Source organism: Natator depressus, chromosome 1, assembly GCF_965152275.1.
Source record: "Natator depressus isolate rNatDep1 chromosome 1, rNatDep2.hap1, whole genome shotgun sequence".
NCBI classification, from domain to species: Eukaryota; Metazoa; Chordata; order Testudines; family Cheloniidae; genus Natator; species Natator depressus.
The window spans coordinates 182,981,942-183,001,029 of record NC_134234.1 but is presented as its reverse complement, the minus strand read 5'-3'; the positions used below and the strand labels follow the sequence as shown (position 1 = coordinate 183,001,029).

Genomic DNA, 19,088 nt, shown 5'->3' with positions numbered 1-19,088 from the left:
ACCCCTGCCCTCCTCCCCCTGTTATTCCCACTAGCCCAGTGGTTAGAGCTAGTGTGAGGAGCTTGCCAGGGCTTAGGCACCAAGCCATGTGGAGGCATCAGGATGTTACTGGCAGAAACATTGGTACCCATGAAATTTAGGCACCAAGTGAAGTGGCAGCTGAGTGAGCTTTCTGAGGCTCTAACAGTTGGACTTGGTTTAAAGTGGCAGCTAGGTGCTGTAGTCTTCTGTGGCGCTAGCCCAGGGGTGACCAACCTGAGTCTGAGAAGGAGCCAGAATTTACCAATGTACATTGCCAAAGAACCACGGTAATAGTCAGCAGCCCCACCCCCAGCAGCCCTGCTGATCAGCAACTCTCCCTCCCTCCCCCTGCCTGCCATGTTCAGCTGTTTCACAGTGTACAAGAGGCTCTGAGATGGAGGGGGGAGGAGCAAGGGAGCTGCAGGCTCGGGATGGGGTGGGGATTTGGGGGTAAGGAGTGGAGTGGGGGCAGGGCCTGGGGCTGAGTCAGCACCTATGCAAGGAGCCGCATATTAACTTCTGAAAAGCCCCATGCGGCTCTGGAGCCACAGGTTGGCCACCCCTGCTCTAGCCAGTTGGCTGCCACAGTACAAAGTATGTGCAAGGTTGGCGACTTACACCAATGCAATCCTCAACCAAAGGGGCCTGAGGTGGAAAGGGGGCCTGCACCTTAAAGTCCAGTCCTGCAAGGTGTGTGCAGTGCTAATGCCAGCGAGAGCCCAGGGTACTTGGCACGTTCCAGGTCGGCACCAACTGTCACCGGGCAAGAGCCAGCGTGCATGTGTTAACCCCCATTTTGTCAGTATTCCAGGCAGTAAAGGAGCAGGTGGGTCACGCTGGTAGGCACAGACTCCATTAGCAGTAACTGATGCCTCTTTGCGCCATCTCAGCAGCAGTCTGAAGGGCTTGTTCCTAATCCCCCTTCAACTTCGAGCCCATGAGCCCTCCACTATAGCATTGACACAGCACAGGTATGCTCCGCACACACACCTCCACCATGAACCTATCTCATAACTAAAGGCTTGCAGTCTTTGTGCAACATGCCACTTCTTACCACTAGTAAAAATGCTTTTTTAAAAGACACAGTTCAGAACCAACGCCTCATTCCCCATTCTGAGCCGTGTCTGAAGCAGTGGCTGGGATTATACAAAATAAGGAAGTATACAGAAACACAGACTGGGCAGGAAATGCATGAAGGAGGGTGTTTCAATTCTGACTTTTGAAAGAGCAAGTGAATCAACTTCTAATGCTAAAGCACAGCATTTGACCCTCACTGAGTGAAAAAGCTCTATAAAACTAGCTTTGCTCTGATGTTTTTTCTAGCATGCATTGCACTGTGCACACGTTAATCTTCACTCCCAGAACAGCCATTAAAAGAGGCAGAGAGAGCAATGAGCCATATCAGCATATAGCTCATAACTGAAGTTGTGAAAGTGTGGGGTGCTTACGAGGAATGGGGAAGCAAGAAAGTATGTGAGCATGAAAGAATTAGGCAACTGGTCAAGGCTGAAAAGCAATGCAGCATAACTAGAGTGGCAAAAACATGTGTTTGTTGGGGGTCATGGCAGCATTGTTGATGACATGTACATAGGTGTGGAGGAAAGGTGAGGCCAACAATGAAGCAGAGCCATGGCTGTACACATTCCTCCTCTTGAAGGACCAAGACAAGCCCGCCCCAAAAATGCATTTTTTTCCTTCTATGGAAAAACTAGAGTACAGCTGATAGAGAATATGCTCATTTCTGAAAACCAGTGCCTTATTTAAACAAGTTGTGTGAGGAACTGGGTTTGGGTGGGTGGGACATGCTCTGCTGACTGAGCTGTGCAGATGTTAACAGCAACCTGGAAGTGGAGGAATAACACATTTAGGCAGAATTTAATTACATGGACCTGGCTGAACCCTGGGGAGGGAAGCTACATACCTAGTCCCTGATCCTGTTATGGCTTGTCAACAGGTTCCTGTCTTTACCTTGTTGGGAGCTTTCTTCCATTATACAGAGCAGGGACGTGCAGCTATGACCTCACAGTTACAGGGAGTAAACTACTAGCATTTCTAAAAACTGGCTTCAGCCGAGCATGAAGTGGTGAAGGGACACAGAGCCATTTCAACCACAGGCTGTTATAATTCAAAGCGAGCCCTAGATTTTCATGACAAAACTGTTTGCTCTTGCTATGAGAACTGCAGTTGTCAGTCTCAAGAGCCTGAATGGGGCTACGAGACTTAACTCACCTCATCCCTGGCAGTAGTCTTGCTGGTGAGCTCAATTACAATATTGTATGACCAGAGTAAGAGGAGCTTCTAGCAGACAAAACAGTCTAGACACCATGAGCGGTTATGTCTATTAAATAGCATTTCCAATAGTTTTCCTCCAAGAGGATCCTGTGATTTGTAACTTAACATAACCACATTTTTTTGTTAAAATGTGTCCGTAATGCTAAGCTCTCCTGCCAACGCGCAGTCATCCTTGTTGTAGCCCCCTTCCCCGTCAAGGGAGGGCACGCTGCTTTAGAGGAACCCAAGGTATGTCCTTGTCAGGCACTTTCTTTGTGATCCTGACACTATCACAGGCCTCATTTGTAAAACTGAGAACCATTTATTTCCGCAAAACGCCTAAAGCCTGAGTAGGCCACAGTCACCAAACTCTTCCAACCCGTAGCACCGTTCCTCCCGGAGCACCGTTAGGTACGCTGAAGAAATAGAGTGGAGGGAACTAGCCTGGGCAGCGGATAGGCAGGACTGCAGCAATGTCAGTGCAGCCAGTTTCACCAAAACTGAATTGTTTTCGAATAAGGACAAAAATATTATTACAGGCTTCTTTGGGAGAGTGGCAGCTCCTAGACTCAGCTATCATGCCACTCACCACAGTGGCATAAGGACGTGCACTCTTGCAGCACTAATGAACCCCCCTTTCTCTGTGTATATTGCATTAAGATGTGGCCCTGGGGCATTCAAGTGTGAAGTAGCCACTAAGAGTTCTGTTGCTGCCCTCACACAAAACACAGCTCACCGGTCATTACTCCAGTTGAAGATCTCAAACCCTCCCTCCATCATGATGCATATCCACAACAACATTGTCCTCAAACTGCTGCTGCCAAAAACAATGGATACAGAAACAGATTAACGCCAGTCTTCCAAGATGCCTTGACTGAAGTCAGAGCTCAGACTAGTTCCTATCTTCCGATGGCAGAGGGTTCTTGGGAAGATTTAACAACTCTTGGATCTTCTCGATGTCTCTCTCCATGGTTCCTTCCTGAGTATTACTGACAATTTCTTCCAAGTCAGCCTCAGTAACATTAAGCCTAGCTTTCCTAAAAGGGGAGAGGGAAGATAAAGTAATTTCAGTTTCTGTATTCTAAGCGTATTATTTGCAGCCCTGGAGTCTAGTTATCTCCTCCTGCTCATTGGTAAAACAAACACCAACAATCTGAAAGCCCAAATCTTTAGGCTCTGTCTAGTTTTGTCACTATTTGTAAGTTTTTATGAGTCACACAAACAGTGTCATTGACAAGAACCAGGCTTATCCCTTTGAACACACTTGTTTCCCAAGCTGCCAGTCAAATGAATGCTCAAACTGAAAATGAACAAAGAATGGTAACTTACCTTACAGTAACCGTCATTCTTTGAGATGTTCCACACACATGGATCCCACTGATGGTGTCCATTGGGCCCGAGCACAGGAGCGTGGAATATTTTCCCTACCAGGTCACACATGCGCCGTGCATGGCCTCAATCCCCCATCCTCCCCAAAGCAGATAAAGGGCAGAGTGACCTCAACTACCACTAACTTCCTTTGCAGCCTAGAATCCTTATTTATAAGCTTCTGAGCTGCAGGAACAGAGGATGGGTCATGGGGTCCAAATGTGCAGAACATCTCAACGAACCATAGTTTCTTAAAAGGTAAATAACCATCTTTCTTCTTTGCGTTACTGCACGTGTTGATCCCGCTTGTGGTGATCAGCTGGCAGTCATCTTTCTAGATGGTGAGCTCTAGGAGTTATCTGAAAAGAGATTGCAAAACTGCTCCTCCAAAGTTGGCATCAGATCTTGAAGCAATGAGTAATGAATAATGTTTCGTAAGTGTATGAGCTGAAGACAGGGTAGGAGCTCTACATACGTCCAGTGTGGGAACCTGACTTGGGCATGCTATTGATGCAACTTGTGGTTGTGCGGAGTGAGTTCTAATTTTGATAGAGCGCTCCTCTTATTAATATAATAAACAGTTCTAATACAATCCTATACACATTTTGAAAGTCTTTGTGATAAAATAGCCATCCCTTTTGGTTTGTTACCATACGCAATAACAAGTCTTGAAGTTTTATGAAAAGAGTTAGTTCTTTCTATGTAAAGTAACAGCAATAGTCTCACGTCTAAAGGATGTAATTTAGATCCAGCAGGTGAAGAGTGAGGTTTTGGACAAATGGTAAGTGAATGAATTGATAGATATGAAAATCTGATAGTACTTTTGGAATAAAAGATGGACATGGTCTCAATTACATTATCCATGTGAAAAACTGTGTATGAAGGATTTAGCATTGAGGCTTGTAACCTGCTTGTTCTACAAACTGATGTTTTAGTGATAGACTCCAGCAGCTCAATCTACTTATTTTAACAACAAAAATGTTAAGAGGTGACTTGATTACAGGCTATAAGTACCTATATGGCAAACAAATATTTAATGATGGGCTCTTCAATCTAGCAGAGAAAGATATAACATGATCCAATGGCTGGAAATTGAACCTAGACAAATTCAGACTAGAAATAAGGTGTAAATTTTTAATGGTTAGAGTAATTAAAAATTGGAACAATTTACTAAGGGTTGCGATGGATTGTCCATCACTGATCGTTTTTACATCAAGATTGGATATTTTTCTAAAAGCTCTAGGAATTATTTTGGGGCAGCCTAGGCTATACAGGCGGTCCGATCAGATGATCACAATGTCCCTTCTGGCTTTAGAATCTATGAATTTATTAACTGTATCAAAATTTCAGACACAATTTAGAAGTGCAAATGGAATTCCCACACATACATTTCCATCTATCATCCTCCATTACATCAAGGATAAAATCTGATCTGGAATCAGCACCTTCAGTGACATATTGTGGATTGCTGATCTGTAAACGGACTTAATCCATGCTTCAAATGGTCTGAAATGTAATCTGGCAAATGGGGTTACAAATGACCACGAAGCCATATAGCCTAGACATTTGAGGCACATCTGAGGTTGTTCGAGGGTAAGGCTGGAAGTGGATAATCAGATTTATTATCTGAAATCTGTCCAATGAGAGGAATGCTCTTGTTGTTATTGAGTCTAAGAGAACTCTGTAGACTGGGACACAATCAGAGTTGACTTTTTCAAGTTGATCCTCGAACTCAGAGATGAAAATAAACGAATCCGTTTCTTTTCTGCCACCATGACCAGTACTTATGACTTCCCCCTACAAGCCAGTCATCTATGTAAGGGTAAATGTGCAATCCTTGTTTGCGCAGATGGGCTGCTATTATTGAGAGGCACTTTGTAAACACCCTTATTGGCTGCTGAAATTCTGAAAGAGAGTACTCTGAATTAGTAATGACTCTTTGGCCCATAAAGGTATAGGGCAGTAATATTCAATTGCATTTTCTGGTGGACTGGATAATGCAATGTCCAAAACTTGGCAGGCCAAAAGGTGCCACTACTTCACCTGGACAGCAGGGATTGGCAACCTATGGCATCTGTGCCAAAGATGGCACACTGGCTGATTCTGAATGGCATGCAGCCTGCTAGTCCAATCAGGGGCACATTCTGGGATGCACGTTAGTTTATCTTCCCCTCTGTTTACTATTATGCCATGTACAGGTGAAGTCTGTTTAGCCAAATCTGAACTCACCAAAAATCCTGAATGTCCAAATGAGCAATGCGTCTGACAAGCTCATTTTGGGTAATCCTTGCAGATTAGTCCAAGATCCTTGACCATCGCATCAAATCTGATGTCTCTGTGCCTGACCCACTGATTAATTATAGAAGATGATAGTGGAACTGACTCTTTTTTCTGATATCTGAATCTCTTTCTGAATGGTTTGGAAGGCCTCAGGTACTGAGAATATGGAGACAACGACTAGGTGTTTCTGTATCTAAAGAATGATGAGTGGGGGTGAAACTGTTGTTTTTTTAAACACTTGAGTATATAAACACAATGAACTGAGCATGGAACTCAAATCTTTTAATGCATGCAGAGACTCAACAATCTTAGTACTAAATAGAGTCTTGCCCTCAAATGGTAAATCTTCAACTGTTGCTTGTACCTCTCTTGGTAAACCTGAAGATAACCAAGAGGAATGCCCCATCACAATACCTGTAGTCAACAAACATCAGAATCAGCAGCATGTAATCCATCTTGAAGAGAGGTTTTAGCAAGCAATTGACCCTTTTCACAAATAGCCTTGAATTAGTCTCTAAACTCTGTCCTTAAAATCTGGCCATCTAGCCCATTACAGGTAACCATATTTGGATAGCATGGCTTGACAATTTGCTATCCTGACCTGTACGGAGGCTGAAGAGTAGACTTTCTTCCCAAAGAGATCCAGTCTCTTTCTCCTCAGGAGTAATCTTTCCTGACTGTTAAATCCCTTACTGGCAGCAGCAATAACCAATGTGATTGAGTTGGATGAATATAAGCATACCCAAAACCCTTGGATGGTACCTAGTATTTAAGACCAGTGCATTCTGAAGTAGCTGAAATTGAAGCAGGGATAGCATGAAGGTCTTTTGCCACATCCAGTATCTTTTCAGGGGATAGGGAGACAGGGCTCAGTGGCAAGAAACTAATTTACAGTCAGAGCCATTCAGCCCTCAAGACAGGAGGATCCCCAACTGCTCCAATAGATAATTTCTGAGTTCCTTTTGTCTTCTTAACTGTTCCTGCATTAGGTGTTGTATCTCTGGTGACAGGAGCACTGGAGGGATGAGTTATGCAAGAAGCCGCCTCTGTACCAGATCCGTGATTGAGTCCAACATGGTTCTCATGGACTTTTCCATAAGAAAAAGCTTCTATCTGCCTTGCCTCTCCTGTGTTTGTTTCTTGAAGAACTTGCAAACTGCACACTTAGCGAGGCAGTTCCTCGCAGTAAAAGGGTCTGTTGTGGGTGTCAGTCAGAAGAATAATCCCTCACAGGAGGGCATAGCTTGAAACGAGGAGATCTGGGCTCTGCCATAAACTACGGTGTTTGCTCTCTTTTTTTCCCCCCCTCCTAATCTAAGATAAATGAAACAGTAACAAGAACACTAACTACTAACTATAAACAAATTAACTATCTGCTTAATTACGAAGTAACAGGATCACTACAGAGGGACACTATATTGTTCTGACTCACTACCTGAGGCACTTGGAAAGAGCTGAGTGGAAGTTGAGGTCACTCTGCCCTTTACACCCTCCGGAATGCAGAGGGGAGGGCAGCGCGGGCATGCAAGACTCCTGCTGGACACTGCAAGGGACAACGTTCCAAACTCCTGTTCTGAGGCACAATGGGACACCGTAAGTGGGATTTGCATGTGCAGTGATTCTAAGAAGAAAGGACAATTTAGGAAATAGAGCGAGACAGACGGTTTTCCAGCTACTCGAGGAATGGAGTGGTGAAAGCACATCGGCTTCAAGCATTTAAAATGGATCAGGACAAAGCAGTGGAAAATGTATTATAGGGAACAATCCTGCACAAGTTAGTGGAGGCAGATGGAATAGAAGACCTAATAAGCTCTCTTCCATCTTTAGGGGTATTTTTTAATATAATAAATATATACACTGTTCAGTTTTCAAAAGTTTTAGGGGAGGCCTTCCTTCCCAAAGACTTCTGGCATCCCTTTTCCAATAAAGAGAAATGTAAAGCTACATGAGAATAATTTTGACCCTGTTTGACTCCCCTCGACCCCAGTCGGCAAAATGTAATAAAAGACTCAGTAAAGTCCAAACATTCTTTAAAATACATTAAAATCTGCTGTTTACTTTCCCAGCCACATGAGATAAGGGGAAGGATAGCTCAGTGGTTTGAACATTGGCCTGCTAAACCCAGGGTTGTGAGTTCAATCCTTGAGGGGGCCATTTGAGATCTGGGGCAAAAACTGGGGATTGGCCCTGCTTTGAGCAGGGTGTTGGACTCGATGACCTTCTGAGGTCCCTTCCAACCCTGATATTCTATGATCTATGTTGGGAGAGTTTTGAGGGGAGGCAAGCTACAAATTCAAACTACTGTACTACAAAATAAGCAAATTGCAGCATTGACTGGAATGACTTCCACTGGACGATAAATGGTGCAATCTGAGGCTAGGAAGACCAGATCAGTGGTTCTTAGACTGATCCCTGAAACAACCTGAGAATCAAACAGTGAGGAACTGGGGCTGGAAGCAGAAATGGACAATCCCATGATCTCTTTTACAAATTGGTTTGCCAAATGAAAAAGTTGAAACTACAGCCATCTCTGATCAATGATACAGATTCACTAATTTAGATAGTGCAACACTGTTTCTTACCACTCTGCTAACTTCTGTTCATGCAGCAATCTTCTCTCACGTGTTCTTTTCTCCTGCATGGTCTCACCAGCGAGCTTCTGCACTGCCAACAACAGTCCTCCTGCAGGGATGCTAAGAGGTGGAGGAGAAAGTTACAGATAAGCCACTAGAAGACACAAATAGTGACAAATTACTGGCAATAAGGAAGGAGTATGTGGGAAGGAGGGCAACCATGCGGTCAGTGATGCATAACCTCCTCCAGTATTCAGACCTGCCTTTTCACTAAGCTGGGACAACCACTGCATGAAGCTCAACACCTCACAAAGCTATTAAGGAAACACAATACCCCTGCTACAACTGTCTGATGTGCTTTGTAAGCACTCATTAAGCCTCTTATCAGACAAGGTAGGTCAGTATTATTAAAATTTTACAGCTGGGAAAACAGGCACAGAGAAGCTAAGTGATTTGCCCAAGGGCATACAGGAAGTCAGTGGTGAAGCTGGGAAGGAAATCCAGGAGTCCTTGCTCCTAGTCTCCTGCTCTCACCAGTATACAACACAGCTCCTCAAGAGAATGCTTCATCCTCTTTACTTTTGGCTAATTGTTCTGAGAAGCCAACTGAATAGCTGGTTAGTACATACATTAAACATGGGGAGAAGAGGCAGGAGAAGAGAGGATCATAACCCTATTGTTACTTTTCTGTTTTAATGGTAATCAGCATCTTCAATGGCCATATAAGGAGCAGGCACTGATCAACTCTAAGGAGAGAGGGAAATCTCTATGTATCCAGCCATCACTGGAAGAACAATGAAGTGCAAAGTATGGAAAAATTGGATGGGGACTTTTGGAGACAGAAATCATCATGGTCCACAAAGGGATGCAGAAAATCCAACAGGGTGCTGAGGGTATGGGAAGTCTGCTGTAGCCCCTCCTCAGATTCAAGGCTTGACTTGGGAGGTCATTAGCTAGTGTATGTTGGATAAAGACTGTAATTCTGACCCTGGTTATTGATTTGGTATGTGTGCAGCTTACCCGAATGCTGCTCCAAAGACACTGCCAGCTGCCATTCTGCTCAGGCCCAAGTGCACTCTGAACAGACCCCCTGTAAAGGCTAAAACACACAAGCCACAGACATGAGCCTCTAAGGCAGAGGTGGGCAAACTACGGCCCACGGGACCGTCTTGCCCAGCCCCTGAGCTCCTGGCTGGGAAGGCTAGCCCCCAGCCCCTCTCCCACATCCTCAGCACGCCGCCAGTGCTCCGGCCCATCGCTCCTGCCGGGCAGCGTGGATGGCTCTGGCCAGGTGGTGGGGCTGCGAGCTCCTGCCGCTCTGAGCAGCATGTTAAGTGGGCGGGGAGCGGGGGGGTTGGACAAGGGGCAGGGGGTTCCAGGGGTCAGTCAGGAACGGGGGGGGGTTGGATAGGCATGGGAGTCCCAGGGGGCCTGTCAGGGGGCGGGGTGTAGATAGGGGTTGGGGCAATCAGGGGACAGGGAGCAAGGGGGGTTGGATAGGGGGCAGAGGTTCTGGGGGGGAGGGTCAGGGGACGGGGAGGGTTGGATAGGCATGGGAGTCCCTGGGGGGCCTGTCTGGGGGCAGGGGTGTGGATAGAGGTCAGGACAGTCAGGGGACAGGGAGCAAGGGGGGAAGAAGTGAGAGGGGGCGGAAAGGGGGCGGGGGGACAGGCCATTTGGGGAGGCACAGCCTTCCCTACCCAGCCCTCCATAGAGTTTCACAACCCCGATGTGGCCCTCGGGCCAGAAACTTTGCCAACCCCTGCTCTAAGGAGTCCTAGCACCACACACAGACTGAGGGAACTGCTCTGTCACTTCCACCTCCGACCCCCTGAATGACAAAAGCCAGTCTCAAGAGAGCAGAAACCAAATACTGAGCCAGCAGTGGCTCAGCCAATCTCTGAGGGGCCTGAACATGTGTGACAATCTGTACTCTATTACATACAATGCTCTATGTTCACCACTTTTAGGACAACGTCACAATATGGAGTCACGTGACTCAGTAAAGCTGCTTCACTCCCAACAGTCACATTTTGGCCCCGGTTGCCATATTTCCAATTCAGATTGGAAGGGAAGATAGGAGTGGCACCCTAATAGGTCTTTTTTTTTTAAATCTGTATCTTCTCTGACACGAAACACAGCACAAAATTTCTTCCAAAAGATTCCCAAAGAGCTGTAAGGACTAAATGTTTGGGGAGCACTACCAGCCCACCCACTACTGAAATGGAGCTACCTCTGACGGAGCAAAGCAGTTGTTCAACAACAACCAGTAATATTACCCTAACAGTTTAAAACAGGAAGTGAGGGAAAATATATCCAATTGGAACCGCACTATATGCCTGTATAAAAATAACAGAGAAAAGACCCTGTTTTGTATCTAGAGCAAACTCAAAAATGATCTTTCCCATGGACACATTTGTAAGCACCAGCATTAAGCTGTTATGAAGAGAAGGAAGAAATATGCATACCCCCTCATTGATGGATTTCTAATGCTCATTTCTCGTTTTTTGAGAATGAGATGGTATACGCTGTTCTGCTGCACTTATACTACCCAAGTACCTTTCACTCAAGAAGGGCAACAAACTTTCAAACATTAACTAAGCCTTGCAACTCTCTGGTGTGTTAGGAAAGTTTTATCACCCCTGTATTAGGAATGGGAAACAGGCACACATGGTTAAATAATTAACCAAGGTCATAAAGAGAGTCAGTGGTAGCAGAGGAAAGACAAGCCAGGAGTCCTGACTCCCACTGACTCAAATCAAAGACAGTATCTCCACATTCAAATAGAGCAGAATATAAAATAAAGTAGTCTCACCTCCTGCGGCAGCAAAGTGACTGAAGGCGGTTTTATTGCGGTACACGGACAGACCAGTGCTCACTGTGCTGCAAGCGTTGGGCACAGAGAGAGTCAGAAGGCAGACATGAACAAAGAGCACACTTGACAATACAGCCGTATGGAACCCAAATCAGAGAAGATTTCACTAAAGAATGGGGAGCTAAGCAGTCAGCCCACACCATCCTCCCTACAGCCCATCTGTCTGGGACACACACAGCAGCCACTAATGCGTTGACTTCAATCATCTTATCTCATGCTGCAGTGCAGCAGGATGTGGAGGAGCAAGAACTCCAAGGTTTTTTATGTAATTTTTTTAAAGCAACAGTTCCAAGCATAAATTAAAACCATATGAAGTCTGCAAGCAGGTTAGACCCAAAAGTGAACCTACCAATCATGACAGCATACCATGAACATTTTGTGGGAGCCACAAGCGTGGCTGGTCAACTCCTAAAGCACAGCCTATGTCTCAAACTATTGAGTGAGGATAAATCCATCAACTGTGGGTTATTGGGTTATTCTTGTTTGTTTGGGGTTTTTTTGGGGGGTGGGGGGGGAGGTTAGGGAATTGCTGGTCAAGCTTAAGATTAGTGGGAAGGAGGAATGCAGCAGAAATTCTGTATTTGGATTTTAGGAAGGCATTTCATTATCTCAAAAACTTATTCCCAAAATGACTATAAAATGGTTTGCACATGGACACTGTCATGTAGGTTGAATACTGGCTATAGAATAAAAATCCAAGGGGGTAATGAAAAAGAGCAATGTCTCAAGCTGTGCGGAAGATGTCTGGAGACAACTGTGGGGAAACCACAAGGATGTGTGCTAGGTCCAGTATAGTTTAACACAATTAAAGTTCCAGAAGAAGGCGTAAACAGTACATCAATTAAATCTGAAAAGGGTACTGAACTGTGAGGAACTGCAAACACCAGTGAGGTGGGTCTTTCAATCTTTCCTGATGAAACTGTTCCACTTTGTATAAAATAATTAAATATTCACTGGACTGAAGAATGACTCTATAGGCCACTGGTTAGGGCACTCACCTGGGATGGGGGAGAGTCAAGTTCAAGTTCCTGCTCCAATGAATATTTCAGTATTTCATGCTAAATGGAACAGCTTCATCAGAAACAAGGTTCAAATCCCCCCTCTGCCTGCGAGGAGCAGGAACTTACTGCAGATCTCCCACCTCCCAGGTGAGTGACCTAAGCATGAGGCTTCAGGGCTAAAGGGGATGACACCACCACCACCACCACCTCCATTTTTGAGAGAAAGCACTGACCTGGCTGAAGCACCTAAATCCAGGAAACTGGATTTCCTGTGAATTTAGGATTTAGCTGTGAACCCCGAGTGGAGAAAGACCTCTTCCTCCAGTCCAAAGTCAGGTGCCTCAGCCCCTGAGAGGGGTGGGACTTAGGCCACACCTCTCTCCTCAGCATTTCCTATTGGCTAGATTAGGCAACAATCCATTCAGCTTGCTGGCTTTTGTAGATATCTTTTTTAGGCACCTAACTCTCCCCATGCATTGGGCAAAGAGCTTGGGGGCCTAACTTGCAGTTGTGCATTCCACTAGGTGGCAGAACATCTAAATTTAGGCATTGCAATCCTGAGCCCACGTCTCCTTTGTGGATTTAGCCCCAAAAGAGAAACCAACCACTCTGTTTTTATCTTCCACGCTCAGTGAAAAGTCAAAAGAAAACTAAGAGTATTAACGGTGAAAAATAAATTACATTTGTTTTAAAAAGCTTTTTTAAAATATGCTTTTCAACCTGACAAAGTCCTTTTAATACTTATAGCTGTTATTTTCACCTAAACAAATCTCTGCAGGTTCTTATCCTGATGTTTCCCCATAAACACAGGTATGAAAAACTTACTTGAATATTGCCACAAAAGTAGCAATTCTCCAGCTCCAGCGCCAGCCATAACGGATGAATCCCCTGATTGCAGCACGATGTGCAGATTGCTATGGGGAGAATGAGAGATGGTTACAGGTCTTAAACTCACTGTCATTTCACTGCCCACCTGCAGTACTTTCAGACGATGATACTTGAGACGCTGGCTATTCCATTAAGATTACCCATCTTGATAGTACTCAAACTGATGGAATTGATACACTGGCTCCATCTTAAGGGGAAACAGCCCCCATTTATCTCAGCCATTCAACAGGAAAACTGAGAATTAACGTAAACGTGTAATTCCAATTGGTATTTCCAATCCTAGAGCTGAAGGCAGCCATCTTTCAGAAAAGTAATGTCTTTTATGACACTGGCAGTGCAGAAACCTATTGGGACAGAAACTTTAAACTAGTCTCTAACTGATTTTAACTATGGGTAAATAGTCTTTAAATAACTAAATGATAACCATTTGGCTTAAACATTAAGAAGGACCCACAAGCACTGTAGTTTAGGCCTAACATTTAAGCTTTGAAAATAAATAAGGTTTTACAAGATGTAATATTAATAGAAATCTCATGAAATTTTAAAACATTTCAATTAAGATTGCTTAAATCCAACACCTTCTTTTGCAGTGCTTCCAACCCAAATGCTGTAGCACTGGTGCAAACATATAACAGCCTGAAACAGACTAGAAACAGAGAGAGAAACTGGCTGCTCTAGTTTTTTTGTGGAAGCTCATCAAAATGCCAAAACTAAATAAATACTATAAATGATTAAAAGTATTTTTAAAGTCATTTCTATTTTAATATCCAAGTTACTAACATAGGTAAGATTTTAAAAAAGAGTCCTTTTAAAGACATGATCCAGTGAAATATAAAATATTCTTTTTTGCAGCTGGATGTAATAACAGAATAAAATTACAATTATTCAAGTTTTAAATAACACAAAAAATGCTGACAAGCAAAGAAGAAGCTACCAATCTGACAGCCTCATGATGCAGATTAGGAGAGAACATGGTTGCCATTAAAACACACTGGAAATTAGAGACTCAACATTTTTGAAAGCCATTTTTTGAAATAATAGAATTTGCCTAATTTAATAGCTTAAATATAACTTTGAGTACATAAGTATGCAGAATGTGAGCATAACTCAGCACTTAATTGAGGTACATAATTACCACAGATAGTTACACAAATTATATATTTATGAATATAAATCAAAGAGTTTGGTAGTTTTCGAATGCAATCACAGTAACTGTGCATGAAAATTACGTAGGTAATTACACTCACATTTTGCGCACTTACCTGTAATAAAAATATCTTGCCCTTTAAATTTGACTGACAATGGGAACTGAATTCTCTGTTGTACACTAGACCTCCAAATGAGAAGTACCTTACAACGCTATAACTCTACAATGGCAGCAGCCAGTAAGTGACACAGCAGCCCAATTTGTTAAATTTGCAACCACAAGCAGTGCCAATCTAAAAATTCATATTTAAGTAAGGATGTTTTTCTTTCAAGTTTTAACATTTTGGTCTAGCACAACAGGTCAACCTGTCTCCTAAAATAGTTGGCCTGATTAACAGCCAGCATCTACAGCAGGGGTGGGCAAACTACGGCCCATGGGCCAGATCTAGCCCCTCAGGGCTTTGGATCCGGCCCACGGGATTGCCACTCCCGTGGTGCCGCTGGGCTAAGGCAGGCTCCCTGCCTGCCCTGTCCCTGTGCCACTCCCGGAAGCGGCTGGCACCACGTCCTTGCGGCCCAGAGGAGTGGGGTGGGCAGAGGGCTCCGTGAGCTGCCCTCGCCTGCAGGCACTGACCCCGCAGCTCCCATGTTTAAAGTAAGTCTCAACCAGCCCCACCTTAAAGTTCATTAACCTTAGGTGTGAGTTCTGCACATAAGCCTCTCTTGACCCAACCATTGGCCAGATATGGGAGATGCAGTTCATTACAGGCTCTTTGCTGCAGAAAACAGGCTCTACAAAAAAGGAGCAGTTTTGGTGCCAATATGCATGATTTTGGTCCATACCACAGCATCCAGACGGTTCTGAAAAATCTCCGCTTGGCTCCGCTCAATATATTGTGTCTTCGCATGGTGAAAAGCTGGCAAACCTCCATACACCCAGCCAATGACAGCCCCTGAAAACGTAGCTTTGATAATGTTGAGAGTTTCTTCTGGGTACTGTTGTAGTTCACTAGCACAAAGAAACAATGTTACTGGGAGATTTAGCATTTGGGAGCACTGCTATCCTAACAAGAGTCATTCCTGCTAAAATGTATCACACGTAGCATTATTTCAGACACTACTCTTCAAATTATTGCATTTACAGATTAAACTCATAATCTGCCATCAATATTAAGCAAACAGTTAACATTATATTTTTTTAAATCCTTCTTGGACAGGACCGGACAGCTAAAGTGAATGGGACACAGAGTCTTTCACCTTTTGTTCACAGGTTCTGATGTAGTCAAGATCAGTAGTGTCCAAAAATGGCTGTTTGGAGGTCTATGTGAAATGAATTGGTGGGTCTCAGGGTATTTAAAAAACCCACACCCCTAACAAATGTCACTCAAGGGAAGTCTCAGCAAAAAGACCAAGGACTGAGTGAACCCCGGAGACTGTGCTTTCTCACACCTAGAAGTGACCTCTCCTAGGCAGGGTTTAGACATTTTGGCAGGACTGAGTGGAATGAATTTATATTTGTTATTTTTCAGTTGGGGGAGCAAAAAAATAAATAAATCTGACATTTAAAAAAATTACTCCCCAATATTCTTGCATGCTCAACCAAACAATAACCAAAGAAACTTTGCTTAAACTTAAGAAAGCCCCAAACCCAAATCTTTGGGCTGAGACCAAGACTGGATAGATTTATCCTAAATGAAAATGTGTTACATTATGCGAATCTGAAAACATGGTATCACCTTTACAACCATTTTGCAGCCTTCTCTCTGGTGGCCACCTATATGAATACTTCCACAATACATTAATTCATTAAATTTTGGGAAATGTTTTGAGATAGTTGAGTGAAATGTATTATAAACTACAATTATATTATAACCACAAAGGAAGGTCTCAGTTCTGTAAACTGCTCCATGTGGGCAAATCCGTGCACTTGCCTAGAACTCCACTGAAACGAACAAGACTTGGGGTAGGGTCTTGCCTGGACAGACCTATTTGCAGGACAAACAAAAAGGCAATACAGAATATCACAAAGGTAGTAGTTGCCAGCTATCATGATTTTATTGTGAATCTTGTGATATTGGGTGTTATTCTTAAAGCCCCAGTTCCTGGAGTCAGGTGATCACAGGAGAATCTCAGTTTTTGTTTTTAAAAGGTATGTTTCTAACCCTCCAGGTTGTGGAGAAAAGGTCAAAAACATGACTCAAATGCTCCCCAAGAGCTCAGAATCCAGAGCAAATTAAATGGTGTTTAAATCAATCTCATGATTTTCCAGTGCTTGCGGTTGGTATAGCAGTATAGGCCATGCTCACCCAAGAGGAACATGATCAGTACTAGCAGGTTGCTAATTGTGTTTCCCGGCCTGATGGAAACAGTGCTATTTTCCCTTATAACTGTGTTACGTTATGTACTAGGCGTGAATTTCTGTGTGTGCAGGTCAGCCTGGGTGTACATCCACGTGGCTGTGAATGATTCACCAACGGGTGTTGCACCAGGAAAAGGTGTGAATGGAGGTGTGAATGGCTGTGCAGGATGAGTGCTGGGATGAGGAGGCCACATAACCACAGAAGCATGTGATGGATAGATAGATAATCACAGCAGAATGCATGTGTGTGTGTGGGGGGGAAATAAAGAGAGAGAACAGACAGATGAATAGAACGGATAATCTGACGGGACTGTGTGTGTGTCAAGGGGGGGAATGGACAGACAAGACAATCACAGCAGAGTGTGTGTGTGTAGGATGGATAGATGGGAGGGGCGCATGTATGAATACACAGATCTGTGTGTGGTGGGGGACGGATGGAATAAATGGAAAACCATAGCTGAGGGGGGGCACGTATGGATGGATGGATAGATGGATGTGTGTGGGAGATGGATGGATAGGAGGGAATGGGTGGAAGAATGGACAGATAACCGCAGCAGAGTGCGCATGTCTGTGGGAGGGATAGACAGACAGACAATCACAGCAAGGTGTGGGTGGGTGTGTGTGTGTCTGTGTTAGAGGGACACAGATAACCACAGTGGGGGGAGAGGGGACAGACCACAGCAGTGTGTGGGTGCAGAGAGACAAGAGGAGGGGACAGATAACCACAGCAGAGCGTGTGCCTGTGTCGGGCGGGGGGAATAGAGACAGACAGACAGACAGACACACACACACACACACACACACACACAGAGCAATGTGGGGGTGGGGGTGGGGGTGCGGGGGGGGAGAAAGGGGCGCGCACGCGCACACACACGGGGAGGAGGGCGGGCTGCCCGGACCGTGTCCTTGCAGGCCCAGCCCGGCGTTACTCACTCGCGGTGCCAGAGCTCCCGCAGCCGCTCCCAGCCCGTGCCCGGGGGCTGCGCGGTGCCCACGTGCCGGGGCACCGAGCCCAGCGCCCGGCCGCTCTCGGGGGCCCCCATGCCCGGCTACTGCCGCGGGAACCGCGGGCGGGCTGCAGCCTCCGGTTCCGGACGCCTGGGTTCCCCCGCCTCCCCGGCGGCAAGAGCGGCCCCGGCTCGGCCTCGCCCCGCCCCCTGCCGCCCGGGAGGGGCAGCGCAAGCAGCGGCCCTCAGCGGCCCCGCCGGGGACAGCCCGGCGCCGCGCCTCGCCGGCGCCGGGGCCGGGCGGCACCTCTGCTGACCCCGCGCCGCTGCCCGAGCCGCCCTGTCCGCCCGTTCATGGGGCGGGAGCCGGGCTCTGCCGCCAACGCGCCGCACCAGAGCCCCCCTAGGGGCTTTCCAAAGTCACGGACCACGCCCTAGGCAGTAGCGGGGCACTCTACTCCTAGGCAATGATTTGATGAATTTTAATTTTTGTTGGTTTTCAGACGGTCCCAAAACAGATTTTTACTGATCTGTTCATGATTCAAAAGTATTGAACACAGTTATGCCGCTGTATGTCCACTTATAGGCTAATGGTGAACTGTTCACTTCTGCAGTTTATGGTGTCTGACTGCTCATCTAACTTGTACAGTCTTGTTTCAGCTATTTGATTGCCTGACTGTGAATTTTATAGGGGAGGAAGAAAAACAAAAATATTTCATGGAAACATATTAGGGTGACTAGATAGCAAGTGTGAAAAATCAGGCTGGGGTGGGGGCTAATAGGCACTTATGTAAGGAAAATCCCCAAATATTGGGATTGTCCCTATAAAATCAGGACATCTGGTCACCCTAAAACACATGCACAAGTTTTCCTAGGACTTACACTTTCTGCTAACATTCATGTACAAATATTTGTGGAAAACTAATAAAAAGGGTCACCAAGAATATTGTTCAAATAAAAGCTACAACTTTGCTCCAAACATTTGTGAAGAAATTTTGGCAATACTGGCCCACTTCTATTACATATGTAGCACCACTGAAATACAAGCACCTCCAAAGTGGAACATGGCAACCAGCACCCAGTACAACAGCCCAGAAATGGGATATTCCAACCCTCACTTTATGAAAAATTACTAGGGAATCTTTAATGTCCACACAAAGTACAAAAAGGATCTTGGTTTGTAAGATTTAATTGACCTCCCTTCCCCAATAAAGGGCAAGGAGCTTCATTTATCTACTTCCAAAAGAGATAGGACAGGTGTAGCCCTACTGTGATTTGAACCTATGGTTGGAGGAAGTTGTGTTTCAATCCTGATGCTTAGTGCCTCTGCTTATGGTTCCTTACATTAGTTTTCTGTAT

General features: G+C 45.1%; 1 protein-coding gene across 1 annotated transcript; it reads right to left on the bottom strand.

Annotated features, from left to right (window-relative positions):
* Nucleotides 1-1,807: 1,807 nt before the first annotated feature.
* Nucleotides 1,808-17,861, bottom strand: TIMMDC1 (translocase of inner mitochondrial membrane domain containing 1). Its single transcript, XM_074971930.1, has 7 exons — nucleotides 17,716-17,861; nucleotides 15,267-15,432; nucleotides 13,215-13,303; nucleotides 11,329-11,396; nucleotides 9,534-9,612; nucleotides 8,523-8,633; nucleotides 1,808-3,329 (listed from the first exon to the last, which is right to left on the bottom strand). The coding sequence occupies exons 1-7, from the start codon at nucleotides 17,823-17,825 to the stop codon at nucleotides 3,185-3,187; spliced, it is 768 nt and encodes a 255-aa protein (XP_074828031.1). The 5' UTR covers nucleotides 17,826-17,861; the 3' UTR covers nucleotides 1,808-3,184.
* Nucleotides 17,862-19,088: the final 1,227 nt, after the last annotated feature.